The sequence below is a fragment of the Salvia miltiorrhiza genome, chromosome 5 (genome assembly GCF_028751815.1).
Source record: "Salvia miltiorrhiza cultivar Shanhuang (shh) chromosome 5, IMPLAD_Smil_shh, whole genome shotgun sequence".
Classification (NCBI taxonomy): domain Eukaryota; kingdom Viridiplantae; phylum Streptophyta; class Magnoliopsida; order Lamiales; family Lamiaceae; genus Salvia; species Salvia miltiorrhiza.
Window position 1 is genome coordinate 18905305 of NC_080391.1, and position 19129 is coordinate 18924433.

Here is a 19129-nt window from a genome sequence, read left to right on the forward strand (position 1 = left end):
CTGAACGAATGTCTTGTTTTTGCCCAAGTGATCAGTTATGATCCTAGTGTTATATAATAATTGTCTCTTTTCGTAAAATGTTTGATTGTTAAGTAAATGCCCCTTTCTTTCCCCGCTTCTTAATCCACTTCCCGAGTCATAACCCCGGTTAAACCATCCTTAGGGATTGCGGGCTGTGACATTTATTCATCGCCTCCACCACCACTTATACATTTTGTGCTTCCAAAGTATGTGCCTAAGTGACCAGTTCCATCGATGAAGAAGTATCACTATAGTTCGCCGCCGCCACCACCTCCACAGCACGTTGAACATTCAAAATATGCCTACAAATCTTCACCACCATCATCAAAGAAGTACTCTTACAGTTCCCCTCCACTATCACCTTATCAGTATAAATCTTCACCTCCATCTTCAAAGAAATACTCCTACAGCTCTCTTTCACCGCCGTCATATCAATATAAATCACCACCACCTCCAAAGCACGTAAAACATCCTGATTACACCTATAAATCCCCACCTCCATCTCTAAAGAAGTACTTCTACAGCTCTCCACCACCGTCATCATATCAGTACAAAATCACCACCTCCTACAAAACACGTAGAACATCTTGAATACACCTACAAATCCCCACCTCCACCACCAAAGAAGTACTCCTACAGCTCTCCTCCACCGCCACCATATCAATACAAATCACCACCACCTCCAAGGCACGTAAAACATCCTGAGTATACCTATAAATCCCCACCTCCACCTCTAAAGAAGTACTTCTACAGCTCTTCATCACCGCCACCATATATGTACAAATCACCACCTCCTCCAAAACACGTAGAACATCTCAAATACACCTACAAATCTCCACCTCCACCACCAAAGAAGTACTCCTACAACTCTCCTCCACCGCCACCATATCAATATAAGTCACCACTTCCTCCAAAACATGTAGAACATCCTGAATACACCTACAAATCCCCACTTCCTCCAAAACACGTAAAGCATCCTGAATACACTTATAAATCTCCACCTCCACCACCAAAGAAGTAATCCTACAACTCTCATCCACCTCTGTCTTATCAGTACAAATCACCACCTCCTCCAAAGCATATAGAGAGTCCTAAATACACCTATAGATCCCCACCTCCACCTTCAAAAAAGTACTCAAGCTCTTCTGTACCTCCACCATATCAGTATAATCGCCTCATCCTCCAAAACACGTAGAGCATCTTGAATACACCTACAAATCTCCACCTCCACCACTAAAGAAGTACTCCTACTACTCTACCCCACCACCATCATATCATTACAAATCACCACCTCCTTCAAAACACGTAGAACACCCGAATATACCTACAAATCTCCATCACCACCATCAAAAAAGTACTCATATAGCTCTCTGCCTCCGCCACCATACCATTATAAATCACCACCTCCTCCTAAATATGTAGAACATCCAAAATACAGCTACAAGTCTCCACCACCACCACCAAAGAAGTACTCCTACAGCTCGCCTCCGCCACCATCATACCTCTATAGATCACCACCACCTCCAAAACACATAAAGCATTCTGAATACACCTATAAATCTCCACCTCCACCGCCAAAGAAATACTCCTACAGCTCACCCCTCCTTCACCATATCATTATAAATCGCCACCTCCTCCGCAACATATAGAGCATCCAAAATATATCTACAAATCCCCATGTAGGCAATTAAAATTTATGGCCAATTAAATCATGCCATTTGGAGATTATAAATTAAATATTAAATTATATATTTTATTTTATATTTTGAAATTAAATTCAATATAATTCCAAGATTAAATAGATATATAATTGATATTTAATTATGTGGATTTGTTGACCAATCAGAAGTTGCTATGTGTCAAATTCTGCATGAAAATAAATCAAGAAGATCCAATCAGATCATGCCATCTCAGCCCTAGGCCCAATATTTACGGGCTCAGGCTTTGAAGCCCAACCCTAAGCTTCCTTAATTAGCTTTTCCTACAACTATAAATATGAGATGTAGGAAGCTCATAAGGGGACACAAAAATCATTTGAGAGCTTAAGCATTGAAGGAGTAATTCACTACAACGAAGTCATCTCCAACAATCAAGGCGTTTTGCAAGGAAGTCAAGGAGTTCTTCATCAAATTCATCAAAGTCAACGTTTAATTCAGAAATAAGGTGGAAGCCCTCTGGATTGACGTCATCAAAGCTAAATTCAAGACATCGAATCAAATATAAATCCAAGGAGATTAAGAAGGCGTACTTCCCTCCAAAAGATTTCAAGAAACTTCGAAGAGGATAATCAGAGGATCAAGCAGAGTTTGCAACCCGCATACAAATTCATCTCAATCCATATATTTTTGGATTTGTACACATTTTTGTATTTCATTAAATTGAATACATTTAAAATTTGTGTTACACCCCACCTCCACCACCAATGAAGTACTCCTATAGCTCACCCCCACCGCCACCATATCATTATACATCACCCCCTCCTCCTAAGCACGTAAAGCATCCCGAATACATCTACAAATCTCCATCTCCATCATCAAAGAAATACTCTTACAACTCACCTCCTCCACCATCATACAACTACAAGTCACCGCCACCTCCATCAGCATTTCCACCACCACTTTACTACTACAATTTACCGCCTCCTCCTAAGGAACACTAAAAGTTTTTTATTGCAATTTCATATTTGTGTCAGAAAAGTTCAGTTCGTAATTATTTATTCATCCATGGATGAAATCCGAGCATGCGTTGTGTGGTTGACTGAGATTGTTGATTTATCTCGTTTGTACTCCCTCCGTCCCCAAAATAAGTTCCTCTTTGGGGACGGCACGGGTTTTAAGAAAAAATAGTAAAGTGTATTGATAGTGGAGAAAAATATGTTATAATTAGTATTGGGAGTGGTGAAAAGGTGAAAAAAGTGTTATAATTAGTATTGAGAGTGGTAAAAAAGTGAAAAGTAAGAATAAATAAAGTATTATTAGTGGTGGGGTAGTTGTCCAAAAATGGAAAGAAAGAAAGAGGAATTTATTTGGGGACGGAGGGAGTATCATTTTTGTATTATTAATTATAAAAGAAAATTCATTTTCTGATTTTGAATTGCAAGGATCCCATGCGATTGTAAGACTTTTAATTTTTCTATTGAATCAATCATCTTTTTTCTCTTTTTGGTGAGTTCATATAAAATATTTATCTCAATGACACTTAATATGAAAGAGAAGAGGAACTGATTGGAATTGGATGGTCAAATATCAGCCGAACAAGTGAACAAGTTTTTTTTATATAACTTAAACGACGTTGCTTGGCTACTAAGCTGAATTGCTTAGAGAAAAGAAAGGGTAAACGCACCAAATTAAATGCTGGAATTCATAATTCAAAATATGATCCCTACTGTCTGAATATTGCCAACTTCGGTTCCCCAATATGATGTTCGAAGAATATATATTAGCTCACTATTAGGCTTATGATGCGTTTACTTTGATGAATAAATTTATCATTGGAAGATGAAGGATAATAAAAATTTATGCATTTAAATATTATTATTTTTTTCAACATTTGACACAAAAGAGAAGTTTACAATTTTTCCTTCTTTATTTTCACTTCATGGATAAGGTTATCCACTCAAAAATGTAGGGATACTATTATCCATCCTTGAAGTGAAAATATGGAAGGAAAAATGACTCTTTTGTGTCAAATGTTGAAAAAAAAATGAGACATTTAAAGACATAAATTTTTGTTATTTCTTATTTTTCAATGATAAATTTATCCATTAAAATAAACGCACTTTCAAATTAAATGCTAGGATTTGATGGTATGGAGTCTGAACTTCAAACATAAGTAAATAAGGAATGGTACGACATTAATATGACATCTTTTAACTAAGAAATTTAGATAAATAGTTGTGCTTTTTAACATTATTCTTTCGCAATGTCATAATTATATATGACTATCATTGTTAACTTCTCTCACTCATTAAATTTTAATTAATTAATTAATTAATTAATAATGCTCTAATACTGAGTTATGTTATTTTCTATCAACCAAAATACTTTAAATATTTTCCCATATTCATCAAAAGAATCTTGAAAATTAAGTCAGATGGCTTACTTTTGAATCAAATTCAAATTTAATTTCTTGAATATATCTCAATGTTTGTGAGCTTGCTCAAGCTCAGATTAGTTTAAATGAACTCCATAAATATCCATACAAATTTTTTTTTGAGAAAAAATATCCATACAAATTAAACTATAAATCATTTTATTGAAAAAAGGTAAAGTGTATATAATTTTTTTCTGTAAAAAAAAATGGATCCATAAACTTTGAATCTAAAATGCAATTACATTTTAAACCTTTTTAATTATCACCGAAAATAAAAATGTCTTCAACTAGCCATTAATTTGATCCCTTAGTTTGATGAAATAAATGAATGAGATTAGTTCTTACTATTTATTATGTTAAGGTTTTTATTTGAACTCTTTTTTTATGCGGGCAGTTTGATGCATTCTCTTTGTTGGACTTAGTTACATGTTAAATTAGAAACTGAATGTGTAGTGGGGATTGAGCAAACAATGGAGTTAACTTTGAACGGAGTTAGCTTTAAAGAAGATAAATAAGTCAGCCCTGGAAAAAATAAAAGTCAAAACTTGAGAAAGATAGCTAGCAGATCGGAAGACACATGTCAAATCCAACATCTCTGAGTTAGACTCGACAACCCCCAAAAAGAATTGCTAGCCCCGGAAGATAGAAAGTATATGTAATCTGAATTATATTGTTTAAACTAAGTACTCTTTTTTTTTTACTAGTGTTTTTCTCACTGAATTTTCGTTAAAACGGTTTTAACAAGGCTTGGGCCAAGAACTTTAATGAACCTTTGCAATTAGGCTTTACTTTAAGCTATAATAACAATGGGACCTCAATCTAATAAAAATAAAATAAGTAATGAAGCTATCAAATTTTTACTTTCTCTACAAACTTTAAAAAAAAATTCATGTTCTTAGCTCGATTTTTTCCGAACTCATCATTCCCTATATAGATAAACCCAACTAATACAATATCTAACATAATAATTTTAATATCAAATTGGTAACTATTAAATCAAATTATAAAATACGTTCATTAATATATAAGAAAATATGTGGAAAATATATAATTCAGTTTTTAAAAAAGGAACCATGTTAGTCTTAGATGTTAGCTTATATAAGAAATATCAAATATATTCCCTTAAAAAAAAAGAAATAGTATCAAATATAAATATGGATAATTATCATCATAATCATTATTATTATATCATAGGTTTGCTTTCTTTCTTTTATTTTATTTTCTTTAAAATAATATGACTTTATTGAGAGGTTAAAATTTTGAAGTTAGATGCTATCCAAATAAATTTCCCCAAACGATTTTAATTAGTCCCACAAAAGTTAATTAGCCCTCTGTTGAAGTTTGAATTGTTATCTTAAAAGTTTCGCTACAATAAAGTGCCAATGCAAATTAAAGCTCCATTTGAAGAAAGAATAATTTCCCTTTTTCTTTTTCTATTTTTTCTCCTCCTTTTCTTTGATAAACTAGACTAGGCGTATAACTTAAATGGCGGGCAATAAAATTATAAACCCAAATATTTAACTTAAAGTGAAGCTTTCTGAAAAGCCTCAACTATGGTTGTGTACCAAATGCAACTTTCATTTTAAAGAGATCACTATAAACTTGCATTATTATTTTGACCGCAAATATTCATTTTCTTCATATATTTTGGAAATCATATTAAAAGTAGCTAGCGCTTACATCTTTTTATGAGCCTATTAGAGTCACTTTGATACCTACTACCTATTATATTTGTTTTTCTATATAAAAACCATCACAATAAGAAAATATTACTCCTTCATTTTGACACATAAATATGCATGTGCAAGTTCACGGTGCCATTTTAAACTAAAATTCGACAAACTTGTCTAATTTTACAAAATTTATTTGCTAAATTTTAGCTTAAAACATCGTCGTTCGCTAATCGCTCGTAGGTGACATATTTATGTGTCAAAATATTATATTTCATTAAAAGAAGAATGCTACGTCAAATTTTAGTGACCGAAGAAAAATAGTGGTATGAGATTTTAATGGAATGATTCAAAAGTTATACTGAAATTACGAATAAGGTGAATGATTATGGTGTGTTATTTGGCAATATAAAGTGTAATTTTATTAACTATATTTTCGTGTGAAAATAAGCATTTTTCTTAGTTATGTCATATGTGTATAATTATGCGACTGAGAATGAGTTACTTTTTGCAATTGTTAATTTTTTCTTAATTATCGAAGAAACAAAATTATTGTATAAGATGGTTGTAGCTTGGAAAGTCGAACTATTATATAAAATATAATTGAACTCTAATTCCAATCACATACACATCGATTTTCCCATTTAGCAGTAACGCTTTTTCAAAATCTCCAAACGCGCCCTTAATCCGCCACTGTCTTCACGGCCAACCGGCGCTTGATGTTCCCGCCAAAGCCAGGACGAACCTGTCTGCTCGGCGGCGACGCGGCGGCGAAGGTTATCGTGGCCGTTAAAGCAGACAAAGTCATCTCTAAAACCGCCTTTGCTTGGGCTGTCGACCACGCGGCCGCCCCAGGCGACTGCATTACGCTTCTCGCCATCTTCTCCGACAGCAAAATTGGTAATGTCCGCACTAATGCTAATTTCCGTTCCGAAGTTTTTTCCTTTTCTTTTCTTCCAGTCATAATCGAAAATTTGCTACTCCTGCTGTTGTTGCTTTCAATTATCATTTTATTGTTGTTATTTGTAATTGCATGAGACAATTTTAAAGATGTAACAGTGCTTGAAAAACAGGCGGGAGGAGATTTTGGGGAATTCCTCGGTTGAAAGGAAGCTCTCGAAGTTACCAACCGGATCGCCTTCGTCAGATTGCTGAGACCTGTTCTCAGATGGTTCTTCAAGTTCGGGATCGAATCGAGGTGCTTAAATATATTTATTGTTTTGTCTGTTGAGGGGAATCGAGGTGCTAAATTAGTATGATGCCAATTGTATGATTTTGTTGTCCATTGCATTATGATGTTGGTAATATAAAGTTACTCTTTAATTCGTACATTGATCCATTACTAATATTAACTGAACCTAAAGAACTTGAAACCCGAGGATAATAGAGAGATATTTTTAAGCATCATGTAGTCCTTCAGTCCTTGTTAGGATAAGATACTAGGGTATGTGAGTGTTCTAAGTGCGTTGATTGTGGAAGATCCAAAATAGTCAACGAAAAGTAAAAGGTTATTTCAGAAGTTAAATAAGGCATGTTGATTTCAGTGGAAGTTGATTTCCTAATACCCTCTTCTTTTCGAGTAAAGAAGCGCAAGAGCTTGAATTGTGGATGATGGAAACTAAGATGAACCACAATTTGAAGAAAAGAGCCTAGTGCCACTTGGTTGAAGATCAAAGTTGAGAAGTTGTTTTTATCTAAGCGTTACATGGCAGCCACTAATTCATCACGCTCATGAGTCCATACTCCATACAATATTTCTATGGTGACCCTTATCCCCTGCCTCCATAAACCATGTTGCTTATGCTACTACTAGTGAACTATATTCATGCTCTGGTTAGTGTTTATTTTCTTCAGAGCTGCCTGCCTTTCTTTTAGTTTAATGATAACCAGAGTCAAATCCTTTTTGGTATCATGCTATAGACTAGTGCAGCTCCTTGGAACTTATTCCAGTTTAACTGTTGATGAATGATGATTGTAAATTTCCATCTCTTGTAGTTTTAGCATGTGTTGCTGCAAGAATGAGGAAAGATTGTTAAGCTCCTACTATAATGTAGTGAAGTAGAAAAGACGTGGCATATTTTAATGTAGAAGTTGGTTTCCCATTTTTGGTTGTAGGTGAGGGTGCAGATCAAGATTGTATCAGCAATGTGCACTGGTGCTGTGGCTGCTGAAGCAAAGAGTAATGCAGCAAATTGGGTCATATTGGACAAGTAAAGTAAAAACAAATCTGTAACACTTTTTCCTGATATACTGATTCCTCAGATTCAAGATATACCTGTAGACAAATTAACTTTTTCACTTATGCAAAACCAAAATCTGTCTACATGTAAACAGTCTTGTTTTGGTTTTGTTTTCTGTATAGTGATGAGCAAAGGACTAAAATGGCTACAACGTTGTGGCCCCAAACAGTTACAGCGTTTCTCCTGTATATTTAAAATGATAGTTTTTGTTAGTTACATTCAGTTATTAGAATCCATCCAAAGCAGACTGGTCTAATATTTTTATATCTAAAACAGACAAATAAATAAGCAAACTTTATCTCTGCAATTGGAACCCCTGCCATGAATTGCTAGTGTTGTTACAGGCCTTAATTGTTATGATGTGTCTGTTTTTCTGCAAAGATGAATTCAATATGAAGAATAATATGCTGTTCTTATTAAACACAGATAAATACCACCGCCGCATGAATTTGATTCTAATGCTTCATTACTTGTAATCTGCAACGTCTAGAAGTTTATTCAGTTATTTGGAAGTAATAGCCCTTTAAAGTCATGCCAGATGACATATATCAATACATAGTAGAACTCTCTTCTATTGCCTGCTCTCTTATCGACTGGGTAACATCCAATGATTTGGAATTTGACAGCACAATTTTCTTGGTGTTTTTTTTCGTTAAGACAGGCAGTTGAAGCAAGAGATAAAACATTGCGTGGATGAATTGCGCTGCAATATTGTAGTCATGAAGAATTCCCAGCCAAATGTTCTTCGGCTCAATCTAACGAGCCCAAATGATCTTCAAACACCTTTCTACACTGCCGCTTCTTTCCCTATTAGGGATAGTAAGAAATTGCAGAGCCCAAATGTGAAGGATATGGCCCGTGTTAGCAGTCGTGAGGACCCAAATGCTTCCTCCTCAAGAATGTCAACCAAAAATATATTATCAACTCCTGACACCGCATCTTCTGTCTACGTCGTTTGTGAAAATAATCCACTTTATCAAGGATTAAGTAAAGGTAACTATCCACCTGATAGACTTATCACACTCGGTGCAGAATCAGAAACTTCTCGGAATCAGAGGTTCTTGATTGCTCAGAATCACACAGTTGATGAAAATGGCTCAGATCTCGGAAACACAGATGAGATCTCTAGGAGTACGTATACCTTAGCCAGGACTGAAACAGGGCCATATAGTGACGAAGGAATTGAAATCAATCAAAATTCTGATGGAGATTATGCATATAACTCTAGCATCCGGGAAGCTGTTTCTTTTAGAGCAACTTCCCCAATTCCCCCTCCTTTATGTATTCTTTGTAAATCCAAGGCTCCAAGATTTGGAGAACCTCCAAAGCAGTTTCATTACAAAGAGCTAGAGGAAGCTACAAATGGTTTCTCACACACAAACTTTTTAGCAGAAGGTCGGTTCGGTTTGGTTCACAGAGGGGTTCTGAGGAATGGATTGATCATAGCAGTGAAGCAACTAAAGTTTGCTGGGCCTGAGAGAGATGCTGATTTCTGCAGGGAAGTATGCGTACTGAGTTGTGCTCAGCACCGAAACGTAGTGTTGCTTATTGGTTTTTGCATTCAGGGGAAGAAGAGACTGTTGGTGTATGAGTACATCTGCAATCGCTCGTTGGACTTTCATTTACATGGTATGTTCTTTTTATTCCATGTTCTATGCTGTTAATCCCACAATGCAGCACCTTGAATTTTGTTTCATGCCTTTAAGTTGCAGTAAAAGGAAATCCTGTTCTTGATTGGCAAGCTCGTTTGAAGATAGCTATTGGGACTGCAAGAGGACTACGGTATCTTCATGAAGATTGCAGGGTGGGATGTATAATTCACAGAAATTTGCGGCCAAGCAAAATCCTATTAACTCATGATTTTGAACCTCTGGTATACTATCTGAATCTTCTGAAGCATATAGTTACTTAGTAGAGTAGGAGGATCATATTAATCAGCACACTCACTCAACATATAATGCTAAGTTGAATAAACAAAAAGGTTAATGATACAATCTGAGAGATGGGGATAAAACGTATAGGTTTAGTGGAAGATTAATTTTTTTTAATCTGATGTGACAATAAGCAATTCACTACCATGTCTTTACAAGGAATTTTATCGTATACCAATTCAAATGTCCTTTTGTATCAGGTTGCTGATTTTGGACTGGCAAGATTGCATGATGAGTGGGAGTCCTGTGAAAGTAACCAAATTGTAGGAGCTTCATGGTAAATCTGGCTTCCTAGAGTATTAGTTTGGTTTCTGAGACAATTCAATTGTTGTATTCGCCAGTTATGCGATTTAAATGGCTGAAGTACACACATCTGGTTTAATTTCTTGTTTCTGTAGGTATCTTGCACCAGAATTATTCAGTGGTGGAAAACTGACTGAGAAAGTTGACGTATACGCCTTTGGCCTGGTATTATTGGAGCTAATCACTGGGCAACGAGCCCATGACTTGCAATACTGCTCGGACAATCAGTTCCTGTTAGATCATATCCGTGCTTTGGCTACGGCTGAAACACCACATATATTCGGCTACAACAATCAATTGCTAGATCCCCGATTGGTCCCATACCAACTCCAACCTATGTTACCCTATGAGCTTCATGCAATGGGATACGCTGCCTCATTGTGTCTACAAGAAGATCCTGACCTCAGACCACCCATGTCAAAGGTCTTATACTCCTCATGCTCTCTCACCATTCATTTGTCGAAGTCATGGTTATTGTCAATGTTAAGTTCTGCTATGCTCACCAGAAATTTGTTGATTTTGTTTGGGTTTTCATCTCGATATTAGGTAGTTAAGATGCTAGAAGGAGGAAGTCCAGCAAGTTGCAGGGACTCAGTTGGTTGTCGAAGCGGGCATCTGCAGGGATTCAATACAAATGCGTGATTGGAATAGAAAGGGGGCCTGAGAATTATCATGCCGTTTCTTTTGCCTCCGTGAGTTTTCGTTCTAACAGGTTTTGGAAATTTGGATTTACTTCTCATTATTCGTTTTCTTGTTTGTTACCCCATATATAGCTGTAAATTATTTCTTGTTCTAGGCCGGTCGTAGATTAGGAGAATTGATGATCAACATTTTCAGTTTCATATTATTTTGTGTTAAATTATCATAGATTATACCCGATGTTTTTGGGTCCAACTTCAGTTTTCAAAACGCTTTTAAATTTTACTGTGACAAGAAAAAACAGTTACCGTGATCGATTCCAATCTTTGCTAATTACGTCCGCAGAATCCATGACGCACCCATTCACAATATGATGCATGGAAGCATGCCTAAATTATACGGGAAGATTACAGTTAAATTCTAAACCATCAATCTTTTAATTAAAACTAGAGTGTAACCTATCGAGTTTTGATGGATAATTACTTTATATTGTATTTATGGTTAGGGTAATATGTCTGAATTTATTATGTATAAGTTGGTTGAAATAATTGGGTGCCACTGGTTCGTCGGTACCTTGAAGAATTGGAAGGATGGCTGCCTCAAAGAAAAAAATGAATTAGAAAGATTAAGAGAATGCAATGAGTAGATTAACCGGAGGGGAGAATTTGGGGATGGGAGGGAACAAAAATGGTATATAATTTTAAGGTGGTCTCCTCACTACAAAAAAAAAAGCGGATTACCGGCGGCAATTACCGCCGGTAAAAAAGGGGCGGCCGCCGGCGAATCCATTACCGGCGGCCCTCTGCCGCCGGTAATAATCTCGTCGGAGATGAGATTGCCGGCGGCGAAGCTCAGCCGCCGGAGATTGCCGGCGGCCCTACCGCCGGTATATTTTCTCGGGAAACTCAGGTGGTTTCCCGAACATTTATCGGCGGTTCTTGCCGCCGCTGATTACCGGCGGCACATTGCCGCTGGTAATCAGCGGCGGTAGAGATGCCGCCGGTGATCACCACCACCACACCGATGGTCGTCGATGTTGGGAGATTATGCCGCCGGTAATTAAATAATTATTTTAATTATATAATTATTTATTTTATTTATTTATTTATTTATTTATTTATTTATCTCCACTAATATTTTCGTATTTATACAATATTTCAAACCTTAGGCGAACTTCACAGTGGGTCACCCATCTTAGTTGTGCTCTAAGTCAAACACACTTAACCTTGAAGTTCCTTTTGAATTGTCCCCAGTAGAGAGCACTCGTATAATTGATATATCTATTGCCTATTAAATCATTTAAAGGCTATTTCAATATACAATATATATCATATATTCATAACATTTGAATATGAGGAGATAATATCCAAGTAATGTTGTTAATTACGGACCAGTCTCGTGCCGCCCGTATTTTTATGGCAAATAAATATTTATTTTTTTATTTTTTTTTAATTTTTTTTATCAATATAGTTTATTAATCATAAGTATTTTAATTTGATAGTTTTAATGTATTTTTGAATTCATTTGCATATATGTCCTTATTTATATGTCCAAACAATATATCTATTTATTAATCAATATGTTATTAATTTTTTTTTATCAATCTACGTTATAGAGTATAAGTATTTTCATTTTGTAATTATAATGTATTTTGAATTCATTTGCATACCTTGAATTCACTCACAATAAATAGGACGATTTGAAAACATAAAACAATTAAATTGTTCAACAAAACACAAATGTTAAACAAAGTTCAAGTGTAATTGTGTTTGTTCAGAAACATAACATAAATAAAAAAAAAGTTCAACATGATATAGATACATAGAAGTGATGCTCAAGGTAGCTGACCCGACCGCCTCAGTATCTCCTCAAACTGACTCATCCGCTGCTCAAGGGCCTCACGTGCTGCTTCTTGGGCCGCCCTATCCTCCTCAGCCTTTTGGAGACGCTCCTCCAGTGTGGAGATCCGAGTCTCATACATCCGCTGAGACATCTGGGAAGAGCCTGTACTGTTAGTAGACCCCCTACTAAACTGGCTCACACCGGCACTTCCAGTGCCGTACAGTCGTGACCTACCGGGACGTACGAGCTCCAAGTAGACCTCATCGAGTTGGTCCTCTCGTCCTGTCTCAGCAGCAACGCAATGAATCTCCGCCTAATTCATACATAACAATACACAATTATTATAAAATAAATACATTCATACATAACAATACACAATCATTTGTTGGGAGAAGATCCTTAAGAAATAATCAATTTCTATCCCAAAGGGAGAAGATCCTTAAGAAATTGATTAAATCTATCCCACAATATATAATAACATATCATTTCATCTGAAACAGTAAATCAATTTAAAATTAATCTAATTAACAAATTAATTTCAATTAATCATACTTTAAACATCCTATAAAGTAATTATAGTTAAATCAATTCAAAATTAATCTAATTAGCAAATTAATTTTAATTAATCATACTTTAAACATCCTATAAAGTAATTATAGTTAAATCAATTCAAAATTAATCTAATTACCAAATTAATTTCAATTAATCATACTTTAAACATCCTATAAATTAATTAGAGTTAAGTTAATTTTAATCAAACAAATAAATAAATAATAAATAAACAAATAAATAAAAGTCTATTAAAAACGAAAGTGTACCTTGGGAGTCGACGGCGGAACCGTGCGGTGACAGGAGCGGTGAGGCGGCAGGATTGGCCTGAAATTAGGAGGAGAAAGATGAAGAGAGGGTGAGAGAGAGAGAGAGACAGAGAGAGAGAAGGAAAGGAGGGGCTTACCTTGACGGCGGCGACTGGCGGCAGGCAGCAGCAGGGCAGCGGCAGCGGCAGGGCAGGGGGCAGGGGGCTGGAGGGGAGTGGAGGGGGGGTGTTCTGGTCTGGAGAGGGTTAGGGCACCCGATTTTGGGCTTTAAAATTAGCGGCGACCCATTGCCGCCGCTAAAGCCCGACCCGCACTCTTTTTACCGGCGGCAATCTTGCCGCCGCTAATCACCGGCGGCAGATGCCGCCGCTATTTGTTAAATATTAAAAAAAAATTAAAAAAAAAAAAAATCCCGGTGGCCTTAATATTTACCGGCGGCGATTTTGGTATTAAAGCCATATATTCAAAAACTACGGGTCGGCAGCTCCGTCGTCGGAAAGCCGTCGGTAATCGCCGGCGGCGGAGCTGCCGCCGGTAAATCGGCGCTTTTTTGTAGTGCCTGTAAAATCGGTTTCACAATGACACTACTTCTACATAAAATATCATTTATATATTGAAGTAGTGTCATTGTGAAACCGATTTCATGACTGGTTTCACAGGAGTTTTGTGGATAATTTTTAGGGCCAAAACTTTTAAAGGATAAAATAGTAAAATTAATAAATCGATTTTTTATCTTGAACCATAAACTTTAAATAAATCGATTTTTAATTATTAGACAAGTTTGTGGGCAGCTACATTGTGGCTGCATATATAGATTTATTGTTAGAGTGAACTTTTAAAATGTCTAAATTGAATAGTAAAAGTAAAAATTGTCTTTTAAGATAAAAAAATCTTAAAAATTTTCCACATTTATCATTTTTACCCTTCACATAAAAAAACTTAAAAATTAGGGTAAATATCATGAAAACCCCTGAAGTTTAAGGGGTTATTGTCGTAAAATACATCAAGTTTGCCAATTTTCTGATTTATATCATCATCTTTTTTTTTTGACAGAAAATACATGAATTTATAATTTGTTCGTAAAAATCTCACAGTGAATATCTCTGGCGAAATTGAAACTTATGTGTCATTTACTTGGCTTATGTGGCATTGACGTGACATTTAATTTATTTGAGAATGATGATGTGTCGCCACTCCATCCATCCCACCCAACAGACTGTCCCCTTCTCCGCAACCCCAACCCAACAGACCGTTATCATGATCTTTTCAAGGCCTGAAGCTCCAGCTCCTGCCATTGCAACGAGCTAAAATAGCTCTCCATCCCTGACAACAAAATCCTTATCCTTATAATCTTTAAAACAAAGTACTTAAATGTTGAATCTTTGAAGCTAAAAAATCAAGAAAGCTCTTTTTTTTTGTTCTCAACAACCCTGCTCTTGGTGTGTGTGTGTGTGTGTGTGTGAGAGAGAGGCGGTGAGAGAGACAGGGGATGGTTAAGGGATAAGAGGGCGGCGGCGACGACGCTACTGTCGTTGGAGAGGGAAGAAGGGGGAGGGGCTATGCTTGTGTAAGTGCGGAGCAATGGGTGTGTGTGTGTCTGTGAGAGAGGGAGAGAGAGAGAGAGAGAGAGAGAGAAGTGTGTGTATGTGTGATTTGGCAATTTCGGCAGCCTCGTTGGCAATTCGACTGTCACCTCAGATTAATTTGGGCGAAATTATAAATGGTGGGACAATTACGAAAAAAATATAAATTCATGTATTTTCTGGCAAAAAAATAAAGGTGATGATATAATCCAGAAAATTGACAAAGTTGATGTATTTTATGGGAGTTCGAGGGTTTTTTAGGACAGTAACTTAGGTTGATTTGGAAATTAGGACAAAAACTTTCGGACTTGTAAAAATAGGCCACTAATTTTTTTTAGAGTAAAATAGGACACTAATTAATAAGTGTTGCACCCGCAGGACATTTCTCGGCTAATTATCGGCCGAGAAATGTCCTATTTTTACGACGCTTATTAATTGGTGTCCTATTTTACTCTAAAAAAAAATAGTGTCTTATTTTTACAAGTTCGAAAGTTTTTGTCCTAATTTCCAAATCAACATAAATTGTTGTCCTAAAAAATCATCTGACTCTATTATATGGCAATAACCCCTTATCAAAAATACCCTGAAACTTTCAAAATGTTCTCTTAACCCTCAAACTATTAGATTTTTATCAAATATATTCCACATCTATTTTTCGGTCACCAAAAACGTGATGTGGTTCGCCGGATGACATAATGTAATTTATATTCTATTTTTTTAAATGCAATGACAAAAACGACGTCGTTTCGTACCATATCATTTAAAAAAAAATTCACTTTGAAATTTAAAAATTCATGTAATGACCCGACTTTTAATTGAGGATTTAAAATCTTCTAATGACTGATTAAGGATTTATTTTGATAATTAGGGTTCAGCATCCATTAATAAAATACGAACTTATATGAATTTGATGATTTATATACGTGATGATTTATTTTTATTTTTATTTTCAATGGATGATGCACTCAAAATATATTTTGAGTCCATTAATCTATTACCGAGGATTTAACATTGAAGTGTTAAATATAGATCTTTTAATTGATTGTTAAAGTGAGCCCATGAGTTATTTAATTTATGTTAGAGGCAAGCCCAAATGGATTTTATACTTCAAATAAGAATTAGTCTTGTATGTGTCAATGTATTTAAATGAGTTTGAAACCATATGATTAATGTATTAATCTCTTAGATATTTTAATGATTAAATTTGAATAAATCCTAAGCATGCTGAAGAATTTACTACGCATGCTGAAGAAATTCTTCAGTCATACAAAGGAAGCTGAAAAAGAATTCTGTGTTCATACTGGTCAGCTGAATAAATTACACGATCCTCATCCATCCAAACCACCCCATTTTTCTTTAAAACCACAGCCACTTTCACCATTCTCACACCACCATTTTCAACTACTGCAGCCCATTTTCAACAGCAAGATTTACGGTAATAATGAAAGGAAATTCTCCCTCTTTCAATTTTCTTCACTACAGATTTCTAACTTATGCTATACACATAATTATGCAGAGACAAAAAATCCACCTATTCAAGGTATCATCACCCTTTCGTTGTCAATTTTTAGAGAACCACCAAGGGAATTCATACACGACTGTTTTGATATTTCACAACATGTTTACATATGCACATATGAACTAAAACTTTTTAATTGAGTGTTTAAATTGCAAGAAAAGAAATTCAGATTTGATTAAGCAATTACAGTTTGAGAATGATATGTGCTAAGAAATCCTATGCTATTTTGTGAACTGAATGTGAGGCTTGACCCTGCTGTGTGTGTGTGAGTCGAGATCAGAGGGAGGCGGCAGCCGCTGTGGCTCGTCGCTGGCGATGGAGCGGCGGCGGTGAACCTGCCGTGGTTCCGTTCTGCCAAAGGGAAAAAGAAGAGAGGGATTTCAGATTTTAATTTTTTTTAAAAAAAGGGGAAAAAGATGAGGAAAAAGAAAAAGAAAATGAGAATAGGGAGATCCGGGGGCTTACCTTTGTGAGACGGTGCTCGGCTCCTCACAGCGAATCCGACGACGAACGGCGGCGATGGAGGACGAAGAGACAGCGGCCTGGCTTGGACTCCGGCAGAGAGGGCACATGCCCTGTTCCGATCTAGAGATCTAGAAACTGAGAGAGAGAATCAGGGCGGGCAGGCGGCGGCCGTGCTCTTCCACGGCCAGGCGATGGCCGTGAACACCCAAGGCGGCGGCGTGCGGCTGACTTCCGGCGAGACAGAGTGAGAGAGGTAGAGAAAGGAGGCTAAAAGAGAGAGAGAGAAAAGCAAGGGAAGAGAGGGCCAGAGGGAAAGAAGGAAGAGATGAGAGAGGGGAAGGGAGGCGCTCGGCGAGGCGGCGCGCCGGAGGCGGCGCCGCACTCGACCGAGCAGAGGTAGAGCAGAGAGAGAGCCGGGAGAGAGCCGAGAGTTAGAGAGAGAGAAGCTTGTGTGTGTGTTGGTGTGTTATGTGTGTGTTATATTTTAGGATTAGGCTTTATTTTTTTTAATTGGGCTTAAACCTCTAATGGCTGGGCCGAAAATTTTAAAGAAAAGAGAAGGAATGGGCCGAATTTTGCATTAAATCAGTAGGCCGAATTTTAAATGCTGGACACTTTATTTTAATTTCTGTTGGGCTCATTTTGCCTTTAAATCCTGATGGGTGTTTATTTAATTGTTTGGGCCTTATTCAAAGAAAAACATGATAGACTTAATTTATCTAATTAATTTGGGCTTATATCTATTTAAATTATTTGAGCTCTTAATTATTAATTTAAATTGAGCTTGATTAATTTAATTATATATTGACCTTTAAATTAATTATTTAAATGGAGTTCTTTTATTTCAAGTATTTTTACAAATGGACTTTAAAATAAAATATTTTGAGTTAAACTCTTATTTAAATTAATTCTTTTCAAATGACTTATTAATATGGATTATTTGAAAATGATTAAATTATTTTAAGTATGAGAAAGAATGATCTATGATGATATGATTTGTCTATGTGATATTAAATGACAGAATATTTGACTTGATGACATGAATAGAACGAATTATGATTGATGCGCATGTTGATGTTCGAATAAACGGTTTCGAACCTAAATGTTAGTTATGTGATAAATGTTTTGAGTTTAAGGTTTTGAACGAGACAAGATTAATATGGATGCTAGAACCCTAAAATCATTAAAAAGGAGATAGTTTAGTTTAGAGACCTATTTTCCTTTCTTTCATGACTTCTTCTCGAACTTATCGATTCTTCGTCAATAAAGGTCCAGGCGGGAAGTGATAGCTAAAGAGGGAAGTAACTCTACGCCCGTTGTGGGAACGAATAAGGTGGGCTTTCTTAAAACACGTATATAGAGATCCCCTGCACACAGGCCTCTTATACGAAATGAAATGATATAACTGTGATATTTCAAATGATGAATGATTATTATGAAATGAAATGTTTATGGAAATGATTAATTGATGAATGGTTCTTATGAAAGGAAAGGTAAATGTTTATGAAATGATTGTCTGCCAAAAATGTTTATGTTTTATGTATGTATCCTATCTGTGTTGGTTCGCCAACTATAAAGGAAATCGAATTCGGACCCTACGCTAGACGAAGGTTTGCTAGTAAGGGTTAACGTGTACACTCATGGAGACTGTGTGTCGCTTGCGACCGGTCTTAGCGTCCGTGGAAGGAGGCCTCCTTCCCGGCGCGTAAAAGGAACAGATATGGATCATATAGACTGAAAATGGGATGCGCATCCAACTTTATGAAATGAAAGAAAATGTTTAGTAAGCACAGGTCCTTCAAGTAAAACCCTGTGTGTTACTGTTGGCAGTACAATAAATGATATAAAATGTTATGTTTCCGGCATATGTTCACTGAGTATTATTACTCAGCCCTGCATGTTGTTTTCCCTAATGTGCAGGTTGAGCGGGTGATGGAATGGAGTGGAGTTGAGCGGATGTACCCTTGAGACGTAGAACAGTAATGTAACCTTGAGTATACATCTTC

The 19129-nt window shown here is 36.3% G+C and overlaps 1 protein-coding gene across 8 annotated transcripts; it reads left to right on the plus strand.

Annotated features, from left to right (window-relative positions):
- Positions 1 to 6383: 6383 nt before the first annotated feature.
- On the plus strand, positions 6384 to 11148 carry LOC130986539 (inactive protein kinase SELMODRAFT_444075-like). Of its 8 annotated transcripts, none has more exons than XM_057909971.1 (8): positions 6384 to 6683; positions 6857 to 6981; positions 7899 to 7993; positions 8685 to 9652; positions 9730 to 9896; positions 10155 to 10231; positions 10353 to 10680; positions 10804 to 11148. In XM_057909971.1, exons 1-8 carry the CDS (start codon positions 6503 to 6505, stop codon positions 10897 to 10899), a joined length of 2037 nt encoding a protein of 678 aa, XP_057765954.1. In that variant the 5' UTR covers positions 6384 to 6502; the 3' UTR covers positions 10900 to 11148. The 8 variants fall into 8 exon arrangements, with proteins under 8 accessions (XP_057765954.1, XP_057765955.1, XP_057765960.1 ...); XM_057909972.1 differs by having other exon boundaries at positions 9736 to 9896; XM_057909977.1 differs by lacking the exon at positions 6384 to 6683 and having other exon boundaries at positions 8681 to 9652.
- Positions 11149 to 19129: the final 7981 nt, after the last annotated feature.